General features: G+C 44.2%; 1 protein-coding gene across 2 annotated transcripts in view; it reads left to right on the top strand.

Moving 5' to 3' along the window:
• IQCK (IQ motif containing K) overlaps positions 1-27,443 on the top strand; it is a 148,859-nt gene that overhangs the window by 7,128 nt on the left and 114,288 nt on the right. For both annotated transcript variants that reach the window (XM_055409593.2, XM_055409592.2), the window contains exons 2-4: positions 9,884-9,948; positions 12,331-12,460; positions 13,225-13,322. In XM_055409593.2, coding sequence (XP_055265568.1) covers positions 9,884-9,948; positions 12,331-12,460; positions 13,225-13,322 — 293 coding nt within the window. The remainder of the gene's footprint in view (positions 1-9,883; positions 9,949-12,330; positions 12,461-13,224; positions 13,323-27,443) is intronic.

Genomic DNA, 27,443 nt, shown 5'->3' with positions numbered 1-27,443 from the left:
GTGGCTGTTCCCCCAGCACAGTAGCTGAGCAGCTGGAGAAAAATGGCAGCAGATGGCCTGTCAGCAGTGCTTATCAGGCAGCATCCATCAGTGCCTTCTCACATTGCCTTCGTGTGCTGGTCCCAAGTTTTCACTCCACTCCTCTGACTTGGTGAAACCATTTAACAGATGGAGGAGGCATTCACTGGGACTAGGCAGGTGATCGGGAGTAGGGAGAGAATCCTCCAGCTTGCAAATACCAGCAAACAGATTAGTGTCTGCATACACGGAAGAAGTGTTTCTCTCGCTGCCCACAGAGCTCAGCCCTGCATCTGTGCTTTGGTGCCATCCTCGTGGTATCCTCGGATCCTGCTCTATCGCTCATCTCTCCTGCACCTTTAACTTCTCTGCTGGCTTTTCCCTCCAAGCATCCTGTAGTCAGTTAGCTTGGGGAAAGCCTCTCCCTTGACCCTGGACGTCTTCTAGCTCTTGTCTGTCCCTCATGCCCTCTCAACTAAACTTCCAGAAAGAACTCTTGTTTGCACTGCAACCAGAAGTGGGGTCTGGCTACTCATCACTCAAAAGCCGATAAAGAGGCAAGTTTGGTAGAAAGGAAAGTATGCTTTATTTTAGATGCTAGCAACCTGTGGGTGGGGGGTAGGGGGGGTGGGGGAGGGCAGACTCCTGTACGAAGGCCAACTCCCTGCCTCTGCCCCCCACCCCTGCCCAACCAGTAGGCTGAGGGAGAGGGCTACATGCAGAAATAGCACAGTCAGCTGTGACAGTCATCTTGAAATTGGTCATCAGTGGTCAGGCCAGGATCATCTTGATGGTTTAGAGTACAGTTTATCTTCAGTTCCATTCTGAAGGAGATCAATCCTGGGTGTTCATTGGAAGGACTGATGCTAAAGCTGAAACTCCAATACTTTGGCCACCTCATGCGACGAGTGACTCACTGGAAAAGACTCTGATGCTGGGAAAGCATTATTTTCCATCATAGACTGCCAGTTCAGAAATCAGCAGTTCATCTTATTTGCGTCCCTTTCACTTTTCATGGTCCCTACATTGATTCTCTAATCCCTATAGATCCTACTGGCTCCACATCTGTGAGCTTCAACTCCCCGCCCACTGCTTCTCATGGCCCTAACCATTCCCTGTTTAGATCACTGCTGTAGCTTTCTATTTGGGTAGGGCTTCCTTCCAGACAGTCTTGCCACAAGAAGCTCTCTCAAATTAAAATCCGATCACATCATCCAACGACCTAGAATGATTTTCACAGCTTTCATGGTGAATATAAGCTTTTTAGCTTAACATCTAAGCCCTTTAGTAATTTGGTTTCAGACTTACCTGGTGGCTCAGTGGTAAAGAATCCACCAGCCAGTGCAGGAGGCACAGGTTCGATCCCTGATCTGGGAAGATCCCACATGCTGTGGAGCAACTAAGCCCATGGGCCACAACTAATGAGCCTGTGCTCTAGAGCCTGGAAGCCACAACTACTGAGCCCACATGCCGCAACTACTGAAGCACATGGGTGCAAAAGCCCAAACTCCACAACAAGAGAAGCCACCACAATGCAAAGCCAGCGCACCACAACTAGAGGGTAGCCCCTGCTCACTGCAACTATGAAAAGCCCTCGAAGCAACAAAGACCCGGCCAATAATGAATAAATAAAATAAAAAACCAATAATTTGGTCTCTGTCTCTCTTTTTTTCGGTTCATCACCTGTCACTTATCCAAATCATCCTAATGGTTAGCGTTTACAGAGCTGCCCTTTATGCGCCAGGCACTGTGCTAGGTGCTTGATTTTCCTCTTGTCTAAACCTCAGAGCAACTTGGTGAACAGATAAGGAAGTTTAGGCATAGAGAGCTTAAACTTGCCCCAAATAAGTGGTAGAATCAGACTCTAACAGAGATATGTGCGACACTCAAGTTTAAGCCCTTAAGCAACACGCCAGCGTGGTTCAAAGTGTAGACCTGGGGCAGCTATGTCACAATCTCCCAGATACTTCCTAAAGTGCAAATTCCTTCGGTGTGATGACTCACCCCTATTCCTTGGGGGTGACTCCCTAAGCTCTGCATTTAAAATAAGCTCTCTTGGCAAGTGACTAAGCCCTAGTACCACTGTCCTGTGCTGTGTACCTTTAGCCATAAGAAACCATGGCTTCCAACACACCATGCTGTTCCATTCCTCTGAGCCTTTGCACAAACTTTGCCTCTCACTGGACAGTCTCTGCTTTCTTCTGTCTTTATCTTTTAAGACTCAAGCCCAAGTGACCTCTCTTCTGGAAAGCTTTCTATTATTCTTCACACTGATTTTGAAGCCTCTTCTTGGTGCTTCCTGAGTGCAGCCCTCTACAACATTGCTTTCACACCTTGTAACCGCTGGCTGTTACTATCCATCCCCTCACCAAACAAGCTCATCTGCCCTCTTCATCTGTCCCTCCAGCACCTTGCAGAGCCCCTCACCACAGTGCATGCTGGCCAAGTGTTCACTGGATTCACCTCCAGCCTCCACCTTCCTGGTTCATCTGTTTCCAGTAGGCCACTGCTGGGGAACATGGCGTTTTAATGGCTGTTTCAGTTAGAAACATGTTCAGCTGCAAATCACAGAAAGCCCCACCAATAGTGGCCTGAGCAATAAAGACATTTCATTACGTCACATCCCTGGAGCATGGCGGGGTGGGGAACAGGTTCCGATTTGAGCGCAAGGGTTCTGTTCCACCAACAGAGTTACAGGCTGTTTCTGCTCTGCCTCTTGCATAATGTTGGCTTTGTTGTGTAAAATGAACATCTACTTTTACTTGTTCTTGGATTACTGTTTGTTTAACAAACATGTAACATCAAATTCCCCCAACCAATTTCAGGTTCCCCCTCCTATCCAAAAGTAGAGAGTTCCTGTGAAACCTTTCAGAAGCCAAAATGGCATAAAGCGAAGAAGTAATTATACCTTAGGTCACATCTTGCTAAAGGATGCATAAAATAAATCAAGAAAAAGCACAGTGTTCACAGAGAATTCAAAGCTATGGCGGCTTAATGCTGAGTTCAGTGTAGTCCCAGGGAAGGAGCATGGCATCACCGACTCAATTGACATGAGTTTGGGTAAACTCCGGGAGTTGGTGATGATCAGGGAGGCCTGGTGTGCTGTGGCTCATGGGGTCGCAGAGATGGACATGACTGAGTGACTGAACTGAACTGAACTCCACTGCTTGGGGTACACACTTCCTCTACAACAGTTCACTGCACAACAAACTGAATATTCTTTTTCATTTTTCATCTTTTCTCATAAAAACAACAATGCTGTTTAGACTAATTTTGGTTAGTAAACACAGAAATGGTGTGGACCTAACAGAAGCAGAAGATATTAAGAAGAGGTGGCAAGAATACACAAAAGAACTGCACAAAAAATATCTTCATGACCAAGATAATCACGATGGTGTGATCACTCACCTAGAGCAAGACATCTTGGAATGTGAAGTCAAGTGGGCCTTAGAAAGCATCACTACGAACAAAGCTAGTGGAGGTGATGGAATTCCAGTTGAGCTATTTCAAATCCTGAAAGATTTGCTGTGAAAGTGCTGCACTCAATATGCCATCAAATTTGGAAAACTCAGCAGTGGCCACAGGACTGGAAAAAGTCAGTTTTCATTCCAATTCAAAAGAAAGGCAATGCCAAAGAATACTCAAACTACCGCACCATTGCACTCATCTCACACGCTAGTAAAGTCATGCTCAAAATTCTCCAAGCCAGGCTTCAGCAATATGTGAACCGTGAACTTCCAGATGTTCAAGCAGATTTTAGAAAAGGCAGAGGAACCAGAGATCAAACTGCCAACATCCGCTGGATCATGGAGAAAGCAAGAGAGTTCCAGAAAAACATCTATTTCTGCTTCATTGACTATGCCAAAGCCTTTGACTGTGTGGATCACAATAAACTGTGGAAAATTCTGAAAGAGATGGGAATCCCAGACCACCTGACCTGCCTCTTGAGTAACCTGTATGCAGGTCAGGAAGCAACAGTTAGAACTGGACATAGAACAACAGACTGGTTCCAAATAGGAAAAGGAGTACGTCAAGGTTGTATATTGTCACCCTGCTTATTTAACTTATATGCAGAGTACATCATGAGGAACGCTGGGCTGGAAGAAGCACAAGCTGGAATCAAGATTGCCGGGAAAAATATCAATAACCTCAGATATGCAGATGACACCACCCTTATGGCAGAAAGTGAAGAGGAACTCAAAAGCCTCTTGATGAAAGTGAAAGAGGAGAGTGAAAAAGTTGGCTTGAAGGTCAACATTCAGAAAACAAAGATCATGGCATCTGGTCCCATCACTTCATGGGAAATAGATGGAAAAACAGTGGAAACAGTGTCACACTTTCTTTTTTCGGGCTCCAAAATCACTGCAGATGCTGATTGCAGCCATGAAATTAAAAGACGCTTACTCCTTGGAAGGAAAGTTATGACCAACCTAGATAGCACATTAGAAAGCAGAGACATGACTTTGCCAACCAAGGTCCATCTAGTCAAGGCTATGGTTTTTCCTGTGGTCATGTATGGATGTGAGAGTTGGACTGTGAAGAAAGCTGATCACCGAAGAATTGATGCTTTTGAACTGTGGTGTTGGAGAAGACTCTTGAGAGTCCCTTGGACTGCAAGGAGATCCAACCAGTCCATTCTAGAGGAGATCAATCCTGGGTGTTCATTGGAAGGACTGATGCTAAAGCTGAAACTCCAATACTTTGGCCACCTCATGCGAAGAGCTGTCTACTGGAAGAGACTCTGATGCTGGGAGGGATTGGGGGCAGGAGGAGAAGGGGACTACAGAGAATGAGATGGCTGGATGGCATCACCGACTCGATGGACATGAGTTTGAGTGAACTCCGGGAGTTGGTGATGGACAGGGAGGCCTGGCATGCTGTTATTCATGGGGTCATAAAGAGTTGGCCACGACTGAGCAACTGAACTGAACTGAAGATAGATTATACCTGGGAGGAGCAGACAGACTTAGGAGTATGAATTATTTTAAACCTTTTGGAGGGCAATTTGGCCCAAAATTAAGAACAATTTCACATCTAAGAATTAATCCTACAAAAGCATCTCGTTTCTGATCAATGGTGTAATTTATAAAGATGCTTAAAGCGACATTGTTTGTAATAATGAAAAATTGGAAGCAATCTAAAAGCCCACTAAGTACACTGGTCGAATAAATGAGGCACATCATAAAGTAGCAGCACTGGAAGAATTGCACGATTCAGGACGTAGAATGGATCCTGGCACACAGTGGGCTCTCATAAATACAGTGAACTGACAAAGAGTCGGAAGTAACTCGCTGTAATATTTGCTTTGTTCATGCTTTCACTGATGGCGGCATTCATTCAGTTTCAGAATTCCCTGGTAGTCCAGAGGTTAAGACTTGGTGCTTCCAATGCAGGCACATGTGTTTGATGCCTGGTAGGCGAACCTAGATCCCACATGCTGTACAGAGTGGCCAACAGTTTTTCTTAAAAAAAAAAAAGTATATTCATTCAGCTTCATATTCTATGGGAATATGATGGTGAGCACAAACAGACCAGGTACATCCCTGCCCCGCCCCCAAAGAAAACCAGTCTATTAGAAGAGATACTCAGTAATTTTTGTGAATTTCAAATAAGAATAAGACTTGATATGAGCTTTGCAGAATAAGGACACAGTGTTTATCAGGTTCTATGCTTAGATGATTTGACCTAGTCTAGGAGATCTAAAGTAAATGAATCTATTTGTGAAATATGTACAAATGTTAGTAAATGCATTGAAAAAAACTTGGAGGAATCTATGCCAATTCCAACAATAGTTATGAGTTGTAATGGGATTAGGTGTGATAAGATATCTCTGTGTTATTTGGAGTTTTTCTCACGATAAGCATGTATTGCTTTTGTAATCAAAGCTATAAATGTGTGCTATGCTGTGCTCTGTCACTCAGCTGTGTCTGTCTCTTTGTGACCCCACGGACTGAAGCCAGCCAGGCTCCTTTGTTCATGGGGATTCTCCAGGCAAGAATACTGGACTGGGTTGCCATGCCCTTCTCCAGGGGATCTTCCCAACCCAGGGATTGAACCCAGGTCTCCCGCATTGCAGGCGGATTCTTTACCAGCTGAGCTACCGGGAAGCCCATAAATGTATATGTATCTTAAATCCAAACAGTTTTTACACCACATTGGTGATTCTCAGTGTGTTGGGGGATGACAGTGAATTTGCATTTCTTGCTTGAGAGGAAAAAATAAAGTGGTAGAACTAGAGCTACTAGGGCTTCCCTGGTGGCTCAGAGGTTAAAGCGTCTGCCTCCAATGCGGGAGACCCGGGTTCGGTCCCTGGGTCAGGAAGATCCCCTGGAGAAGGAAACGGTAACCCACTCCTGTATTCTTACCTGGAGAATCCCATGGACGGAGAAGCCTGGTAGCCTACAGTCCATGGGGTCGCAAAGAGTCGGACACGACTGAGCGACGGAACGAAACGAAACGAATGGTGGGCAGAATTCTCAGATGGTCTCCAAGATTCCTGCCCCTAGTGCACATATATCGCAGCTGTCCAATCAGATACTAATCCAGGGATTAGTGTCAAAGGATTTTCTAGATCTAATTTAAGTGTATAATCTATTGACATTATCTTTTTTTTTCTAAATTGAATCTGTAGTTTTGTTTTGTTTTTGGCTGCACCATGCAGCTTATGGAATCTTAGTTCCCCTGGCCAGGGATTGAACCCTGGCACTGGAAGCTCAGAGTCCTCACCACTGAACCACCAGGGAATTCCCTCAGTTGACTCTGAATTGGGGAGATTATTGTAGGTGGGCTTGGCTTAATCAGGTGAGTCCTTAAAAGAAGCCAGATTCAAGCAGAAGAGATTCCTGCTTGCTTTGAAGAAGCAAATAACCATGAGTGAGCTATTGTGGCAAGGATCTGAGGGTAGCCAGCCTCTAGAAGCTGAGAGCAGTTTTCATAACAACTCAAAAGAAAATGGGGACTTCAGTCCTATATCCACAAGAAACTGAATCCCACCAACCATCAGTGAACTTGGAAGAGTACTCCAGCTGTCAAATGAGATCACAGTCATGGCTCACACCTTGATTTCAACCTGATGAAACCCTGACCCTCGGGAAGTGTGAAATAATAAATCTGCATTATTTTAAGTTGCTAAGTTTGTGGTAGTTTGTTACACACCACTGCTGCTGCTGCTGCTAAGTCACTTCAGTCGTGTCCGACTCTGTGTGACCCCATAGACAGAAGCCCACCAGGCTCCCCCGTCCCTGGGATTCTCCAGGCAAGAACACAGGAGTGGGTTGCCATTTCCTTCTCCAATGTGTGAAAGTGAAAAGTGAAAGTGAAGTCGCTCAGTCGTGTCCGACCCTTAGCGACCCCACGGACTGCAGCCTACCAGGCTCCTCCATCCATGGGATTTTCTAGGCAAGAGTACTGGAGTGGCTTGCCATTGCCTTCTCCGACTAGAAACCTATTAAAATTGCTAATAACCTGCATCCTGACGTAGTTGTTCCCAATCTGATACCTAAGAGTTAAAAAAAAAAAGTTGAGAATTTCTCTACTACTTGATAAGGAACTGCTGCTGCTAAGTCGCTTCAGTCATGTCCGACTCTGTGCAACCCCATAGATGGCAGCCCACCAGGCTCCCCCATCCCTGGGATTCTCCAGGCAAGAACACTGGAGTGGGTTGCCATTTCCTTCTCCAATGCATGTGAAAGGTTGTTGCTGAATCAAGCAAAGATGCCGGAATTCTTGGCCTCCAGAGGAGAATTCAACCTGGGGCCAGAGACAGGCTTGATTGCTCAGAGCTTTTGTGTAATAAAGTTTTATTAAAGTATAAAGGAGATAGAGAAAGCTTCTAACAGTGGGTAGAAAGAGTACCTGCTTGCTAGTGTTAGCAATGGAGTTAAATACTCTCCAATGAATCCAAAGAATGTCTGGAGGTTGTAAAGACCTCGGCAAACCTACTCCCATAATTTACATTTTAAGATAACAGAATTAGCCAGAAGGTTTAATCCAGAGACTGTCCTCAGGCAGGATACATTGTTATATAATCCTTGTAAAGACCAGACCTACTCCCATAATTTACATTTTAAAATAACAGGATTAGCCAGAAGGTTTAATCCAGAGACTATCCTCAGGCAGGATACATTACTGTTATATAATCCTAAGGAATGTAGAGGAAAAAAAGTTTGTCCTTTCTTCCTCCTTGAGAATTCCAGACCCCTCTCTCCTTGGGGACCCCTAGACTTCTTATCAACCTGCCTAGGAAATGACTCTCACATGAAAGTGAAAAGTGAAAGTGAAGGCGCTCAGTTGTGTCCGACTCTTTGCGACCCCGTGGACTGCAGCCTACCAGGCTCCTCCGTCCATGGGATTTTCCAGGCAAGAGTACTGGAGTGGGGTGCCATTGCCTTCTCTGGATAAGGACCTAGATCATGGAATAAAATTTGCCTCCAGTACAACTGCATCAGTTCCATCTTACCCAGAAATTTTGTTTTCCCTCATCACTACGAAGCAACTATGTTATTGCCTTTGAAACACTGACCTTTCCAGAAATATTTTACCAGTCTTTCCCTTGGGGCAGAACTAATACAGCATTTTCTGTTTCTTTCAGCAATAGCTCTCAGTAGAACTTGCACAGAATGTTCTTTGCATTGAGCTTGACTGAGCGACTTCACTTTCACTTTTCGCTTTCACACATTGGAGAAGGAAATGGCAACCCACTCCAGTGCTCTTGCCTGGAGAATCCCAGGGGCGGCGGAGCCTGGTCGGCTGCTGTCTATGGGGGTCGCACAGAGTCGGACACGACTGAAGCGACGCAGCAGCAGCAGCAGCCGCATCACGTTAACTGTGATCAATCTTGAAGCCTGGCAATCTTTCTCCATCTCACTGCATGTTAGAGTCAGCTGATGACTTTAAAAATACTGATTTTCTGATTCTTGCCTCAGACCTATTGGAATAAAAATTTCTGGGGTTGGGCCAAGACATTGGCATTTTCAAAGAGCTACCAGGTGATTCTAATGTATAGCAAAGATGGAAACTTAATGGAGCTCACAGTGAGACCTCTCCAACTTTAGTTTCATTATATATATATATATATATAATTTATATTTATTTATTTTTGTCTGTCCTGGGTCTCCATTGTTACCTGAGGGCTTTCTCTACTTGCAGTGAGCAGGGGCTACTCCCCAGTTGCAGTTGCACAGGCTCTAGGGCACAAATTTAATAATTTGTGGCACACGGGCTTAGTTGCCTCAAGGTGTGTGGAATCCTCCCTGATCAGGGATGAAACCTCTGTCTCCTGCCCTGGCAGGCAGATTCTTTACCACTGAGCCATCAGGGAAGCCCCTTAGCTTTAACTCCCCAGGAATGCAGATGCTGCTGGTCTGTGGGCAGTGCTTTGACTAGCAAGGGTTTATGGGATTGCTTTTCTAGCCGTGTGCCCTGATCTGGCAATCTTAACTTCACGCCCATCCCCAGGACTGCCTGAGATCTTGCCCCTGTCTCTTTTATTCTGCTCTCCTACACACAACATCCTCTTCTTCCTTTTCTCCCCTCTCCTTTCTGTATGCTGTTGGTGTCTTCCCTGAGCCATGCTCTTCATTTTTCTTCCTCGTTTATCCCTTGTCGTTAGCATAATTTGGGGGGCAAAATCTAAATCTACCTGTTTAGGAAGAGTCTCAAACTCTTACATAAAGCCTAGCCTCTCATGCAAGAGAAGAATCATCTCTCACCCATTTAAATAAACACCCTGTTTGTTGTATTTTCACTTTTGTAAACCACGAACCAAAATAAAATTTAAGAATATTTTATTCAGAGGAAAGGGAATTACATCAAGCTTTAATGAAGTATGGAATTGAGGGTCTTTTTTTTCCTCCATTCCCTGCAGAGTATGAAGCTGAGCTTCCTCCCTTTCCTGAAGGATATAAAGTCAAACAAGACGCTGTGGTTACTGTGAGTATCACCCGGGCCCCAACCTAACTGAAAGGTTCTAACTGGAGAATAGCACTGACAACTGGTGAGCATCAGACAGTGTCATGAATCGGGAAGTGGGGAAAGGAAAGGCCCTGGAACCAGAACCAGAAGTGGCCAGTCCCGCCTCTGCTGCTTAAAGGGCATCACACAACCACTCTGAGTCTCAGTTTCTGCATCTGTTAAATGGAGCAGGTCATCCTTGACTGACTCACAGGGCCTTTGTAGGGCTCAAATGAGATCCTAGATGAGGAAGACCTTTCCAGTGAATTCAGTGTCGCTTCCATGTTGGGGACAGTTTTGCAGATGGAGCAGATTTCTTTTTGCATAGCTGGGTGGGCTAAGATTGTACTAAGGAAGAGAGAGGGCCGAGGACAGGGCATCAGAAAGGGAGGCCCTAACGCAATATTGATGCTTCCCCTGTAGCTCAGTCAGTAAAGAATCTGCCTGCAGTGCAGTTCAATCCCTGGGTTGGGAAGATCCCCTGCAGAAGGAAATGGTAACCCACTCCAGTTTCCTTGCCTGGAAAATCTCATGGACAGAGGAGCTTTGTGGGCTCCAGTCCATGGGGTCACAGAATCGGGCACGACTGAGCAACTAATACTTACTTACTTAAGGCAATATACTTGGGAATAAAATAGGTCTTAAAGGAGTTTAAAATAAAAAGGTAAGGCTCTGAGGGATGAGCAGTGTCAGTGGAATGGGTCCAAAACCTAGTCTCTAGACTTCCAGTATCTCACTGCAGCTGCCCCTGTTAGAGATTCTGTGTCTAAGAACTTCCATGGCCTGTGATTTTTCCTTTTTGCTAGCATCCTGTTCTTGCTTTATGGATGCAGTGCTTTTTCAGGTTTCTCCGCAAATACTAATTGCAGTTCTCTTCTCTGAATTATTTGTGCCTCTTCAGGGTCAGTTCTTTATAGATCTTGATCTTTGTCTTTTATGCTGTTAATGTTCTTCACCTATGTAGAAAGTTCTGATTTTTTTATTCAAAATTTAAAATGCAGGCCTTGGTGGATTTTTCTACAAAGAGGCGGGGTTTTTTTTCCTGCCATACATGTAGGTTTGTTTTCCGGATGGGTCACTTCTATGAATAGAAACACTGACTGGGAGCTCATGGCGGGTGATTGTCCTTTGGAGGACTTTTCTTCAGGATTGGCAGGCAGGGAGTCCCTATTTGGGAGCTGAGCTGGGAGCCTCCAAATCAATGTTGAGGTTTGTGTTTTGTTTTTTTTTTATTTTTTGACTGCCGACCTGGCACCCTGAGTAGTTGTACTCTTTCCCAGGCTGTTTGTTTAAATTGCTTACAAAAAATTCATTGGAAAGGAGGGAGAGCAAGATACAATGGGCTGCTGTGAATGTAGCTTTATGTATGCTGACGGGGGCAGGGGGAGGGGTGACGGGGTAGCAGGCCAAGGGAACCCCAGCCGGATTTTCACGTAACCTCACCTGTATACTATTTCCTTTCTTATCTCCACACTCTGTGCAGTTGAATTTCTGAGCACTGAAGCCACTGAGAATTCTGGTGGGAACATGGACTCTTGCCTTCTGAGGGCAGTTTCCTCCTGTGGATTCTGAGCTGCCACTCCTCTCTATTATCTGACAACAGGCTTTATCCTGCTTCTTTTGGAAATGTTTGACGATCTCTCACCCCCTGACAGCCCTCCTATTCTTTCTTGTTTAGTTGCTAAGTCATGTCCGACTCTTGGTGACCCCATGGACTGCACCACACCAGGCTCCTCTGTCCTTTACCATCTTCCAGAGTTTGATCAAACTTATGTCTATCAGGTCGATGATGCCATCCAACCGTCTCATTCTCCGTCACCCCTTTCTCCTCCTGCCTTCAATCTTTCCCAGCATCAGGGTCTTTCCCAATGAGTCAATTCTTCGCATCAGGTGGCCAAAGTATTGGAGCTTCAGCTTCAGCATCAGTCCTTCCAATGAACATTCAGGACTGATCTCCTCCAGGATTGACTGGTTTGATCTCCTTGCAGTCCAAGGGACTCTCAGGAGACTTCTCCAGCACTACAATTTGAAAGCATCAATTCTTTGGCACTCAGCCTTCTTTATGGTCCTCCATAAAGCTCTCACATCCATACATGACTACTGGAAAAATCATAGCTTAGACTAGACGTACCTTTGTCAGCAAAGTGATGTTTCTGCTTTTTTGTTCTTTGTTAGGGGGTTATTTCTTGATTGTCATTTATAGGTATCTTAGGAGAGAAGAAGAGAGAAAGATTTGTGCTCAGTATGCCACCTCGAATCTAAAGTCTGACACAGAATTTTAGTCTTTGTTAGATTTTTAAAAGGAAATACAGTTATTTAAACAATATTAATTGATTCTCTCTCGCACCACCACCACCCCAGGTGTCGCCATTGGAGGAAATGGTTTTCCATGGCTTCAACGCAGAACACCTTTACCCAGTTCCTCGTTTAACCGTGGTCTCACAAGCATCCTGTTCTCAAGTGAAACGGGAAACAGTTGACCCAAAAACATGTACGTAAGGAAGTGAGATCTCAGGTCTATGGTTTGGGACTTGTAACTCTGCGAAATCATGGGGTGGGGACAGGGTGGACAGATAGAACTCAGGGAGACCATGTAATAAGAAAGAATGTGTTCTTGTTTTAATTAAAGTGTCCTTTATTCCACTGATGTATCTTTAAGGTTGAAACGTATAAATAATAAAGATGATCAATAACAAGCATACCTAGGTTCTACATTAAATACAAATGGGGAAAACATTCAGAGTAAAAGAAAATATCATGCTGTCTTGCTTGGTGTGCAGAAGCCAGAGACGTAGGTGTCCTCGCCTTCCTCCCTGAGTTCCCATTCCTTGTCTCCCCCCTGGTGCGAGGCCCTCTCCTGCTGGCTTGTTCTGTTCCCTCGGCCAGTGTACTTTGGGCCTTGGCAACCACCATCACCGTGCCCTAAGGATCCGAACCTCATACCCTGCCCTGTTCCCCTGTGGCCTCAGTTCCCACCACACTCCCCTGGTATATATCCCTCCAGCTGAGCTGGGCCCCTGGCTGTGCCTGTGACCTTGACCCCAAGTGGGACCCGGTCTACAGCCCCACCAGACTCAGGGGGATATTTTAAGTTTCTTCAGTAATAGAGCCCAACTCGGCAGTCTGGAGTCAAATGTAACATTTATGGTCATGTTGTTTAATGGAGAGTACCTTTTTTTGGTTCAGAAGCAAATGTTCCTCCCAGATTAACTTGGGCCATTTGGGATTTGGGATGGGAATGTTTTGTTTTTTTAGGTTCCCCCAAAGAGTTTCTGGAAATGTTCATCTTTCCAGTTCTGCTGCCCGGAATGGCTAGCCTGCTTCACCAAGCAAAGAAAGAAAAATGTTTTGAGGTCAGTTGTTTTGTTTATTTCTAAATAATAATTCATTTTTCTCAGATGGTAGCTCATTATGCTATCAGGTGGTTGTTTTCAAAACAATCCCTTTGGGAGAGAAAGCCTGTGTTTCGGTCACTTACCCAGCTCCAGCCAGGACATCTAGCTGTGCACACACACGCACTGCCATCTGTCTGGCTGCCTGGCTATGGGGAGGTTTTCTGCTTTGCTTGGCCTCCCTGCCTGCCCTTCTCCTGGGCATTTGGAATCTGCCAGGTTTCTTGAGTCACCTGCTTCTGTTAGGACAAGCCCACATTATAGCTCTCCTTCCCTCTTATCTGGCTCCGGATTGACCTTCCCAGCTTGGGCCTCTGTCTACTCCACTTCATGCCAAATGCCATGAATGTACTTGCTTCTTGCCATGCTTCCCCTGGCGCACAGCGAGTCCTCGGTGACCAGTCATTTTCACAATATAGCTAGCTAGCTATGTGTATGAATCAAGTTCCAATTCTGGTGTGCCCCCCATGTGAATACCCCAAAGAGAATACTCTTTTCTGCAGTGAATACTTTTGTCTGCAGTTGACAGGATTCATTGGGTGTGTGTGTTCGCTGCACAGGACTAGAATTTTGGATGGCCTGCATGCAGAGAATAAAACAACCTCAATTAACATTGATCAGGTGCTTGCTCTATGTTGGGAACTCTGCTGCTGCTGCTGCTGCTAAGTCGCTTCAGTTGTGTCCAACTCTGTGCGACCCCATGGACTGCAGCCTACCAGGCTCCTCCGTCCCTGGGATTTTCCAGGCAAGAGTATTGGAGTGGGGTGCCATTGCTTCTCTGCTGGAAACCCTGCTAAGGGCTTAATCATCAATGACCTCATTTACTTCTCTCAACAGTCCTTTGAGGTTCCTCCAATTCATATCATCTGCATATTTGCAGATGAGAAAACAGAGGAATGGAAAGATTCAGAAAGGTGTTCAAGGGTGAATAGCAGAGCTAAGATTCCGATCCAGATCAAATGATTCAAAACGATGTTAAAATATTGGCCATAACTACGATGCAAACCCCAGTCTGCTGGACAGATGTCTTTAAAGCATTCACAGTTAATATTACCATCTGCTTGGTTGCCCTTCAGCATGGGATCTCTGTGAGAATAGGAGATATACTATCCTGATGATTTTATATGCTGAAGAGATAACATTTTCACATGCTCTAGCAAACACTCAATTTTGCTTTAGCAGTGCCCCTCCTTGTCTTCATTCCTTAGCCTAATTCACTACTACTTGATCCATTCAGCATAACATTCCTTCTGACAGGCCTCACCATAACAGTTCAGTTCAGTTCAGTCACTCAGTCGTGTCCAACTCTCCGCGACCCCATGAATCACAGCACACCAGGCCTCCCTGTCCATCACCAACTTCCGGAGTTCACTCAAACTCATGTCCATCGAGTCGGTGATGCCATCCAGCCATCTCGTTCTCCGTCGTCCCCTTCTCCTCCTGCCCCCAATCCCTCCCACCATCAGAGTCTTTTCCAGTGAGTCAACTCGTCGCATGAGCTGGCCAAAGTATTGCAGTTTCAGCTTTAGCATCAGTCCTTCCAATGAACACCCAGGATTGATCTCCTTTAGAATGGACTGGTTGGCTCTCCTTGCAATACAAGGGACTCTCAAGAGTCTTCTCCAACACCACAGTTCAAAAGCATCAATTCTTCGGCGATCAGCTTTCTTCACAGTCCAACTCTCACATCCATACATGACCACGGGAAAAACCATAGCCTTGACTAGACGGACCTTGTTGGCAAAGTAATGTCTCTGCTTTTTAATATGCTATCTAGGTTGGTCATAACTTTCCGTCCAAGGAGTAAGCATCCTTTAGTTTCCTGGCTGCAATCAGCATCTGCAGTGATTTTGGAGCCCCAAAAAATAAAGTCTGACACTGTTTCCACTGTTTCCCCATCTATTTCCCATGAAGTGATGGGACCAGATGCCATGATCTTAGTTTTCTGAATGTTGAGCTTCAAGCCAACCTTTTCACTCCCCTCTTTCACTTTCATCAAGAGGCTTTTGAGTTCCTCTTCACTTTCTGCCATAAGGGTGGTGTCATCTGCATATCTGAGGCTATTGATATTTCTCCCGGCAATCTTGATTCCAGCTTGTGCTTCTTCCAGCCCAGCATTCCTCATGATGTACTCTGCATAGAAGTTAAATAAGCAGGGTGACAATATACAACCTTGACGTACTCCTTTTCCTATTTGGAACCAGTCTGTTGTTCCATGTCCCGTAGCCCCTGGTGAACATGTAGTTGGCCCTCAATAAATGAGTGCATGGTTGGACATCAGGGGAGCACCTCCACTACTATGTCCTTGACCAAAACTCAGCTCTCTTCTACCTAGGAAGGCTGTTCTCTTGGGCACATCCCTGGGGGGACACCATGAAGTGGGAGTGAGAGAAGACTTCCATCCACTTCATGAGTTTAGTCAATCTAAGAAAGCAGTGGGTGGCAAACTGCACTACCTAATCCTTATTATGTATTAATTATGCAATTAGTAAGTAAATTGGGCTTTGGTTTATAGCATCGTGGCTTAGAACACTTCTCTGGAGTCAGGGTTACCTGGTTTTGACATTAACCTCCACCTTAGCTGGCTGTACAGACTTGGGCAAGTCATTTCATCTTTCCGAGTCACCATCTTTTCCTTACATGTAAACTGAAGAATAGCACTTGCTCATGGTGTCACTGAACCAGGTTCATCTGCCTGATGCACAGCAAGGCAAACAGTAAGATGCCAATGTTTACAGCAGAGAAGGGATTCCTTCACAAGGCAGCCAAGCATGGAGATGGGAAATCAAGTCTCAGATTCACCTCCCCGAAGGCAAGGGGCTTGGGATATTTATCGGTGAAGAGTATAGGGTCAGAGGTACTGGGCAGGTGACTGGAGGCAGGAAAAGGGAGATTGAATTTTTACTTCTTTGATATTCAACACAGTGTAGACATTTTGCAAATACTGGATTTGATTTTCCATCCCATAATAATATTAATGCTAACATTGGGCACTTACTATGTGCTAGGCAGTATAAGTGCTTTTCATGCATAATGTCAGTCTTAATTTTCCCTAACAGGATTAAGAGTATTTACCTCTCTTTCACAAATAAGACAATGAAATTCAGAGAGTTTAAGTCCCTTGCCTAAAATCATAGCCAGTAAATCATAGAGCCAATTTTAACCCAGACAGACTACTCATTTCAGTTTAGACTCTTAATACTTTGGCCTACTAACTTTGTTAAATGGTATTTTTAATTTTAGTAAGACCATGCTGGGCTTCCCTGGTGGCTCAGTGGTAAAGAATCCACCTGCCAAGAAGGAGACTTGGGTTTGATCCCTGGGTCAGGAAGATCCACTGGAGAAGGAAATAGCAACCTACTCTAGTATTCTTGCCTGGAGAATCCTATGGACAGAGGAGCCTGGTGGGCTATGTCCATGGGGTTGCAAAAGAGTCAGACACAACTTAGTGACTAAACAAGAACAAAACAAAAGACAGGCACTGTTCTACACAGGTATATCTGAGTTATATGCTTCTTCATGGGACACATGTTCAAAAATTAGAGGTGCTAGCCTGATATGAGGGTAGAGTTTTTGGCTCTCTGACATCAGCTGGTCATTCATTGGACACCTGTGTAGGTACAGTTTTAGAGTCAGCTTGAACTGGACAAAAACTGACTCCAAATTTCTGAGAAACAGCTTAAGCCACTGTTATTATAGCAACTCGTACATCAGAGGTGTTATCTACAGGGAGCAGTGATGGAGTCTTCTGATATATTATCTAGGGTACATGACGCTTGGAGGGTATGCAATCTGCAAAAATAATTAAGGCAAGCTTGGTCAGTGAAAGCAGGTTCTAAGCAGAGGAGCTTTTCACAAGTAGTTCCCTTATCTGCTCAAGACAAGCTCAAGAATTTCTGTTAGTCACCAGTTTCTGTTAACCCTATGGAGCACAGTTTCAATGGGATATCATGCTGATGAAATGAGGTAGCCCATATACAGTGCTTAGAGCAGTCCCAGGAATGTGGGAAGAACTCAGTAAATGTTAACTGACTGATCATTAGTATTACTGGGCTACAGGTGCTCCCCAGGTAGGATGGGTTATACACGTTACCTGTTACCTTAGTGGGCTTGCTTTTATTCCTTGGCTACCCCGAGGCCTTATTTAGCACTTGGTCCCTGCTTCCCCCAAACATCTAATTACACAAGGACTTCAAGAAGAAGGTTTATTTTGCTGGTAATTTCATAGGTAGGTGGGAAGAGGGCTTTGTTGGCATCTATCAAGCAATTCTTCTTTAATCCTCTCTAAAGTCATGTCTGTTCTCTCCAGTAACCTCCTCCCATGCAAGCCTTTCCAGACCCCTTGGATCCTGAACAATTCAGATCTGGCTGCACGATCATGTCATGTCAGCCTGCTTGACCCACTCAGCAAAAAAAAAAGTCCAGCATTCGGCTTACCTTCCTTCCTCGAAATGCAATTAAACCGATACTTGGAGCCTTTGGTGGGTGGGGTAGTGGAAAGGGGCTTCTCACCTCTCACCCAAACAAAGACAGAATTGTAAAGTTTTCTTCATATTGCTCTGGCAGAAATGCTTAGTTGTGAGACACAGGGCTAGTGAATTCAAATCTGGGAAACCTTGATCTTGTCTCATTTTCCTGATATGCTGGTGCAGACCAGTTGCCCTGACTGAACCAGAAAAAAACTGCAATGAACAGATCCCTATTTTAATTAACTTGAGAAGTTGCTCTGCTGAAGGGTCTATAAACAGAAAAAGCTGGTAAAACGAATGTCAGCAATTCAGTACTGACTATCCACATTCATCCAGGTCATGGCACTATTGAATGTCAATTTGCTACCCCACCTTCCTGCCATCTTTATCTGGAAGCTTGATATCTCAAATAGGCAAGATGGGTGAATTGTTATTACTTCTTTCATTTCTTGATTCAAGATTTTAGAATTTCTTAATTAAATTTAATTCCCTCCCCTCCCTACCCCCATGTCACATAATCTTTTGTGGGTTATTTTTGCAGGTTTAAAAATTACATTATTGCCATCTCAAATCTGTCAGATCCTAGTGGAGCTCCTCTTATCCAGATATGCACAACAGATTTGCATTTTCTCCATTCAGCTGTTCCTCACATCCTGTCGTTGGGAATAGATGCTTAAATGGAATGATAACCAGCCTCCAGCCAGAATTACATAACCGGAGCATTCTTATCTGTCACCTACAATTGAACTTGCCTCCTGATGACTCTCAAACAGCAGCATAATTCATTGTTTATTAGGGCCATTCAAATTATATCTTGAAACAGCAGCTTACAAGTAATTGCTGATTTGTGTTTTGCCCTTAAAATGATGATTTTTAGTTATTTCTTCTCGCTTTCCTTATTTTCTTTTTTGTTCTATAATATTGTTTCAGCAGTGTCTGCAACATAGCTGTTGTTCAGTCGCTAAGTCATGTCTGACTCTTGCGTCCCCGTGGACTGAAGCATGCCAGGCTTCCCTGTCCTTCACTATCTCCGGTTTGCTCAAACTCCTGTCCATTGAGTCAGTGAGGCCATCCAACCATCTCATCCTCTGTGCCCCCTTCTCCTCTCCTTAGTCTTTCCCAGCATCAGGGTCTTTACCAATGAGTCAGCTCTTTGCATCAGGCCGAAGTATTAGAGCTTCAGCTTCAGCATCTGTCCTTCCGATGAATATTCAGGGTTGATTTCCCTTAGGATTGACTGGTTTGGTTTCCTCACTGTCCAAGGGACTCTCAGTCTTCTTCTTCAGCACCACAGTTTGAAAGCATCAATTCTCCAGCACTCAGCCTTCTTTATGGTCCAGTTCTCATATCTGTACACAACTACTGGAAAAGCCATAGCTCTGACTATACAGACCTTTGTCAGCAAAGTGATGTTTCTGCTTTTTAATATGCTGTCTAGGTTTGTCATAACTTTTCTTCCAAGGAGCAAGCATCTTTTAATTTCATGGCTGTAGTCACCATCTGCAGTGATTTTGGAACCCAGAAAGGTAGGGACTCACTAAATATTTGTGAGATGAATATATGAATATGCGAGCATACTAAGTCACTTCAGTCATGTCCGACTCCGCAACTCTTTGGACTGTAGCCCAGCAGGCTCCTCTGTCCATGGAATTCTCTGAGCAAGACTACTGGAGTTGGTTGCCATGTATTCCTTCAGAGGATCTTCCCAACCTGGAGATCAAACCCATATCTCTATGTCTCCTGCTTTGGCAGGAGTGTTCTTTGCCACTGCACCACTGATTCTGCAAAAGTCACAGTTTACTTTTCAGATTATAGGAGCACATAGCTGTTACATGCAAGAGGTTGTTTACTAATTGTACCTGCTCTGTCTGGATTTGCCACCCCTGGAGGGAAGTAGACCATGGGGAGGCTGCTCTGATCTGTCCAGTTTCCTGGAGCTAGAGCTGAGTAAGGAGCAAATCCACTAAAATTGAAGAAGCCTCATAGCCAGTCGAGAGCCAGAGTTGAAAAAGAGACTGGAATTCAAGAACCGTAGTTTCTAGCACATTGAGAGCCAGTACTTTGTGCCGGACATTGTTCTAAGCACTTTAGCCACAGAAGTTCATTTAATCCTCCCAGTAGTCTTCTGATGTGGGTTCTGTTCTCGCTGTCTTACAGGTGAGGGCCATGCAGCACCAGGGTTGAAGTGGCAGAGCCAAGATTCAAACTGAGCAGCCTGTTTCCTGCGTCTAGGAGCTTGACCCCTGCACCACACTGCCAGCTACTCTTAACGGCTTCCAAAAGCAGAGACCAGGTTCAAATAGGAAAGATGACCTGGAGGCTCTGGAGGAGGAGACTGAGGGACTAGGCAGGCCTGGGGCAGGCACCTCTTGGGGCCGAGCCCTTGATTAGATTGTCCTGTGAGCCCCAGGACACTTCATGGGAAACCAGAGAGAGTGAAACAGCAAAAGGGATATGGGGTGAGAAAGAGACAGCAAGAGGTGACCCCCTAAGACTAGGCCACAGAGCATCTGGCCAGTGACACGCTTGCATGGTGCTGTGTGTGTGTCTACGTGAGTAAGGAGGTCTGCGCTACATGGTCCAGTGGTTTGGGACCTGGCCTATGGAATCAAACAGAGTCTGCCTGGGACAGAGTGTATAAGCTTGATAAGTTTGATTTTGATTCATAATAACCCAAATTCTTTTATATATGTCATTTAAAATTTTCATTTTTAAAAATATGTACCTATTTTTATTTGGCTGCATCAGGCCTTAGCTGTGGCACATGGAAACTTTTAGTTATGGCATGCAAACTGTTAGTTGTGGCTTGTAGGATCTAGTTTCCTGATCGAACCCGGGCCCCCCTGCCCTGGGAGTGCAGAGTCTTAGCCAATGGACCTCCGGGAAGTCTCTACAGCATTTTAGATATTATCAGTTAGGCTGATGGATTTCATAACCAAATAGTTTGCTCATCATTAGATGTTTAAATCTTTCAAATGCTCAGAATAAAATCCAGATTATTTAATACGCAGATATTTCTCTATTCTTTCACTTTTGGAGAACATGGTTGGGGGGCTAAACCATAAGTTTATGCTTTCCATCAATTATCTCAGCCTTAGAATTAGATGAAGACCCTGCTTATTTCATGATATGAATTTAGCAAGTGAACTAGATTTCTTTAATCCTTTCCCAGATAGTTGTTTTCAACTATGTGTAAAAAGATCACACCATTGTTGTTTTTGTTGTTCAGCTGTTAAGTCATGTCCCACCTGTTGTGACCCCATGGACTGCAACATGCCATGCTCCTCTATCCTTCACTGTCTCCCACAGTTTACTCCACTTCATGTCCATTGAGTCGATGATGCTATCTAACCATCTCACCCTCTGCTGTCCTCTTCTCCTTTTGCCTTCAATCTTTCCCAGCATCAGGGTCTTTTCCAGTGAGTCAGCTCTTCGCATCAGATGGGCAAAGTATTGGAGCTTCAACATCAGTCCTCCCAATGAATATTCAGTGTTGATTTCCTTTAGAATTGATTCGTTTAAAATTAAGTCAACCATACTTTGCCAAAAGTTCATTCTAAAAGTTTAAATCAATAAAATGTTTATGTTGTTATGATTTTGTTTAAAAAAAAAAAAAAAGAACTGACTGGTTTGATCTCCCTGCAGTCCAAGGGACTCTCAGATTCTTCTGCATCGCCACAATTCAGAAGCATCAGTTCTTTGGTGCTCATCCTTCTATATGGTCCTACTCTCACATCTGTACATGACTATGGAAAGCATACCTTTGATTAGAGGGACCTTTGTCAGAAAAGTGATGTCTCTGCTTTTGAATATGCTGTCTAGGTTTGTCATAGCTTTCCTTCCAAGGAGCAAGCATCTTTTAATTTCAAGGCTGCAGTCACCGTCTGCAGTGATTTTGGAGCCCAAGAAAATAAAGTCTGTCATTGTTTCCGTATCTATTTGCGATGAAGTGACGGGACCGGATGCCATGATCTTAGTTTTCTGAATGTTGAGTTTTAAGCCAAATGTTTCACTCTCCTTCTTCACCTTCATCAAGAGGCAATCTTTAGTTCCTCTTCACTTTCTGCCATTAGAGTGTTATCATCTGCACATCTGAGACTGTTTGTATTTTTCCTGGCAGTCTTGATACTAGCTTGTGATTCATCCAGCCTGGCATTTCACATGATGTACTCTGCGTATAAGTTAAAAAAAAAACCTGGTGACAATATACAGATCACAGAGAAAACTTAAGTGGCATCTGTAAATAAAATCAATGAGTCTTTTAGTTTTACTGTGAAATTGGCTGGGTACTAGCAGTGGTTTTGTTCTTCAGTCACTCAGCGGTGTCTGACTCTTTGCGACCCCATGGACTACAGCACGCCAGGCTTCCCGGTCCTTCACTATCTCTCAGAGTTTGCTCAAACTCATGTTCATTGAGTTGGTGATGCCATCCAACCATTTCATCCTCTGTATAAATGGGGCGTTATATGTTGTTAAACAACTATACTCTGTGAAAGATAATGACTGGAAATGATTAGTTTGTACAAATAGCTGGTGGAAGCATATCTGTGGGCCAACAATAGATATTGTACAGGATCTTTCTGAATTTAGATAATAGTATTCAAATCTGTTAGCCAATAAGTGAAAGATCACATGTAAGTCGGGGGAGAGATGACACCTTTGGAGCCTTTGCTTCCCATATTATATTCCAGGATAGCCATGGCAAGGTTGCTCTGCAGCAGCCTTATCATATAGGCCAGTGAAGAGTGTGGGTTTTACTTTAAGAACATGGGAAATCCTCATGGGAAATCAAACTATTTGGGGCCCTGTCCCCTTGTCATCATATTTCATGGTGCCCTCCTTACTATTCTGAAATGAAATGCTTAGTAATACTGCCTATTTATCAATGACCTGATTGATGTATTACTGACAGTAAACTACCTGAAAACCCCATAGGTTAAAAAAACAAACAAACAATGATTTATTATTTCTCTGGGCTGACTGGGCATTTCCTCTGTTGATCTCACCTTGACTCCCTCATGTGGCTGCTCTCAGGTGGTGTCAGGGCTGTGCTGGGAGGTCCAGGCTGCCCTCACTCACCTATCCGGAGCCTCTCTGCTGGCCCTTGGCTGTGGCTTTTCAGCTCCCCTCCACATGCCTCTCATCCTCGAGGAGGCCAGACCAGCTGCTTCACAGCCTGCTGGTTTCAGGGCCGCCTTCTAAGGGGACAAAGGCTAAAGCCTAAGGCCCGTGCTCCGAAACTCCAACAGTATCACTTCCACCGCATCCCTTTGGTCAAAACAGCTCACAAGGCCAGCAACTCACAAAGCAACTCAGAAGTGGGTGAGAGACGAACTCCATGTAGAAGTAGCAATGTCACATTGCTAAGGGGCATGGTCCCAGGAGTCACGATCAGTTAGGGGCCATTGTCATCATGATCTATTCATACAATAAATTCAAACATGTATATATAGTGGTCATTTAATTATCATGGACTATAACATAAAGGAGAAATTTTTTAAATTATTTGTAATATAGGTAATATGTATTTCCTTTTTTAAAGCTCAAAAAATAATACACTAGAAAAGGGAATTCCCTTGTGGTCCAGTGGCTAAGATTGTGCTTCCAATGTAGGGGGCCTGGGTTTGATCCCTATATCAGGAAACTAGATCCCACATGCCTCAATAAAAGATCTTGCACACCATAATGATCAAAGGTCCCGCATGCCACAACTAAGTCCTGCACAGCCAAATAAATAAGTTGGCTGTTGTTTAGTTGCTAAGTCATGACCAACTCTTTTGCGACCCCGTGGATTGTAGCCTGCTAGGTCCATGGGATTTCCCAGGCAAGAATACTCAAGTGGGTTGCCATTTTCTTCTCCAAGGGATTTTCCCCATGCAGGGATTGAACGTGGTTCTCTTGCATTGGCAGGGGGATTCTTTACCATTGAGCCACCAGAGAAGCCCAAACAAATAAATAAAGATTAAAATAAACTATGCTACCAACAAAGGTCTGTCTAGTCAAAGCTATGGTTTTTCCAGTAGTCATGTATGGATGTGAGAGCTGGACTATAAAGAAAGCTGAGCCCTGAAGAATTGATGGTTTTGAGCTGTGGTGTTGGAGAAGACTCTTGAGAGTCCCTTGGACTGCAAGGAGATCCAACCACTCCATCCTAAAGGAAATCAGTCCTGAATATTCATTGGAAGGACTGATGCTGAAGCTGAAACTCCAATACTTTGACTACATGATGGGAACAATTGACTCATTTGAAAAGACCCTGATGCTGGGAAAGATTGAAGGCGGGAGGAGAAGGGGATGACAGAGGATGAGATGGTTGGATGGCATCACTGACTCGATGGACATGAGTTTGAGTAAGCTCTAGGAGTTGGTGAAGGACAGTGAAGCCTGGCGTGGTGCAGTCCATGGGGTCGCAGAGTCTGACACAATTGAGCAACTGAACTGAACACCAGAGATACTGTGAGATGATCAGAGAATCATCATGAGCACAACAGCTATAGGAAGCAGAATCACGTGTGTTCTGTCAGTCACTCAAGTAATGGGATGTTTTCCCTGGTGATATGATTTTCTGAAATGGTGAGAAACTCAGGTTCTGAATTTTTTTTAAAAAAGTACAATTTTCTCTTAATATACATGGTAGTTGCTCTTCTGGAAAAAAAAATCAATGTTTATTATTAAAACCATGCAGAAAGTCTTGGTGTTTACATATTAAATGGAACTAAGTTCCAGATTCAGATCACTGTAAACAGTGATTTTACCTGATAAGCATCCAGTGAGATATCTGAAAATATTTAGGCTTCAGGAGAGTTTTTTTATTTTTATTTTTTGTATGCAGGACTCATAATCAGAGAGTATAGAGTGTCTCTGGTTCAGAAATTGAAACTGGATCTGCAGGACTGTGTTCCTTCTGGAGGGCCTTGGGGAGGACCTGTTTCTGTGCCTTTTTCAGCTTTGAGAGGCCGCCGCATTCCTGGGCTTGTGGCCTTCATCTATTTTCAAGCCTGCGATAGTATCATTCTTACCTCTGCTCCCAACTTCACATCCCCTGGTCTGACTCACCCTCTCTCCTCCCTTACAAAAACTCTTGTGATTACATTGATCCCACCTGGATAAGCTCCCCATCTCAAGAGCCTTAATTTAATCACATCTGCAAAGTTATTTGGCCATGTAAGGCTTTGGGGGATTAGGACATGAACATCTTTGTGGGGTAATTATTCAACCTACTGTACCCTGTGCATCAACACAGTTTATCTTAAGGGAAAAACATTCAAAGGGCTGCAGGGCCAGATAGATATTGAAACAGGCATGGAATAACACTAAGGGGACACCAGGGAGAGGTCGGGACTGTGGCCACCACAGAAGCTCACCCACTACAGGGGTGGCTGCTCCATTTCTCATTGTCTACTGATTGTCTGCATGCTGACTGTGGGCTCAGTGTGGCCATATCTCCTGAGTTTTCAATAGAAGCCCCCAGTTCAGACTTTGCCATGAACTGTCCTGATCAATTTTTAATAAAACTGTTGACAGTTTTCAAAAAGATTAGACACAGCATGCCAAACAGAGCACATTTGTGAGCTGGATCTCAACAACTGGTGATCCCTGGTTTGTACCCTTAGCTTCTCCTGTGAGTTCCTTGTCTGCATTTCTTCCCTATTTACTATCACCCTGCCTTGGGCCCGTCGGGACATACTGAGCCCCACCCCCTGGCCAGACTACTCCCTTAGGAACATAACTACTTCCCTTTAGGATGTTCCCTTTATGCCAGGCTCTGTGATGCTCAACATTGGTTTACAAGGTCTCACTGATTTTAAGAACAGTCTTCTGCTGTAGGTGGTGTTCTTTATCATTTTATAAACGTGGAAACTGCAGACTAGAAAGAACAAAATTCACTTACACACACAAGGTCTCTGAGCTAGTTCGAGGCAGAGCCAGGATGCCAATCTGTCCTTCTGACTCTAAGGCTTAGCCCTTAACCACTCTAGGAAGTCGACCCTTGACCCAAATGATGGAGGCTCACGTACACCCTCCCCTACCCCCAGGCTGTTTGCAGTGCCCCTGGGGCTCCTGCCCTCACACCAGACTGGACTGCATCAACTTGGTCTGGATTCAGGCCCTGAGCTTACCTCACCAGCTCTTTGGATTTGGAATTTGTTCTTGAGATCTCTTGCTTTGAAACCCAGCTCCTTTAAAGGACTCTAAGGCTTTGCCCTTTTTTAAAAAGAGAAAAGAAGGGGGTGGTTATTTTGCAAGAGATACTTGTTCTGTGTAGAAAAATTAGAAACTACCAATAAGAAAAGCAAACAAACAGAAACCTTGCGTCAGTCATAATTCTATCCCTGTTAGTGTTAAATATCTTTGTGGGCTTTTAAAAATTCATATAAACTCATACTTACATATTTAGTTCATATTAATGTGACTAATTCCTGGCACATAGCAAGTGTTCAGTAAATAACTTGGTATTGTCATGATTACTCTTGGGGGAAGCACATGGAGAAGAACAGCAATGGGTATCGAAGTGGCTCTGATGTCAGGGTATCCACTTCCCATCTCGTATTGATGTCTGCTCTTATTGACTCTTCTCTCTTAATGTTTGCTACCTACTTGCAACATAGACAACAGGTTAGTATCCAGGCTATAAGGAATTGCTATAAATCAATAAGAAAAAAGAGAACAACACCCTAGAACTATGAAATAGAAAAATAAACAAGGATAAGATCAGGAAGTTCACAAAAAAGGAGACCCAGAGAGCCAACAGCAAATCAAAAGATGCTCAGTCTCACTAATGTTGAAGGAAATAAAAGTAAAACCACAGCGAGATCATGTGTCATTGTTGTTTAGCCTCATCTGACTCTGTGACCCCATGGACTGTAGCCTGCTAGGCTCCTCTGTCTATGGGATTTCCCAGGCAAGAATACTGGAGCGGGTTGCCATCTCCTACTCCAGGAGAGCTTCCTGACGCTAGGGTCTAGTAGACCTGCATTGGTCGGTGGATTCTTTTTGCCACTGAGTTACCAGGGAAGCTCATCATGTCTCATAGATTAGCAAAAATATAAATGTTTGGCAATATAAGAAATGGATGAACCTGGAGCAGAGAGAATTTTCATGTACCAGTGCATAACTGGTATCCCCCACTTCTGGAGAGAAAGCTGGCAGAACCTAATAAAACAGAAACTAAATGTACTCTTTGGCCTAGAGACTTCTTTTCTAAGGTTGTATGCTGTTACAAAAACTCTCAGTAGTTGTATACAAAGAGCTCTGAGGAAGGATATTAAGTGAAGCGTTGTTTGAAATATAAAGAAATGAAATTGACCTTAAGATGCTTTAACAGGATAATAGATAAATAAAGAAAAATAAGTGCCGAAGAATTGATGCTTTTGAACTGTGGTGTTGGAGAAGACTCTTGAAGTCTTCAAGACTCAAGAAGTCCCTTGGACTGCAAGGAGATCTAGTCAATCCTAAAGGAAATCAGTCCTGAATACTCATTGGAGGGAGTGATGCTGAAGCTGAAACTCCAGTACTTTGGCCACCTGATGTGAAAAACTGACTCATTAGAAAAGATCCTGATGCTGGGAAAGCTTGAAGGTAGGAGGAGAGGGGATGAAAGAGGGTGAGATGG

This window comes from Moschus berezovskii, chromosome 27 (assembly GCF_049115385.1).
Source record: "Moschus berezovskii isolate FMDL1 chromosome 27, NW_MosBer_1.0, whole genome shotgun sequence".
Lineage (NCBI taxonomy): Eukaryota > Metazoa > Chordata > Mammalia > Artiodactyla > Moschidae > Moschus > Moschus berezovskii.
This window is presented reverse-complemented; position numbering and strand designations above follow the sequence as displayed.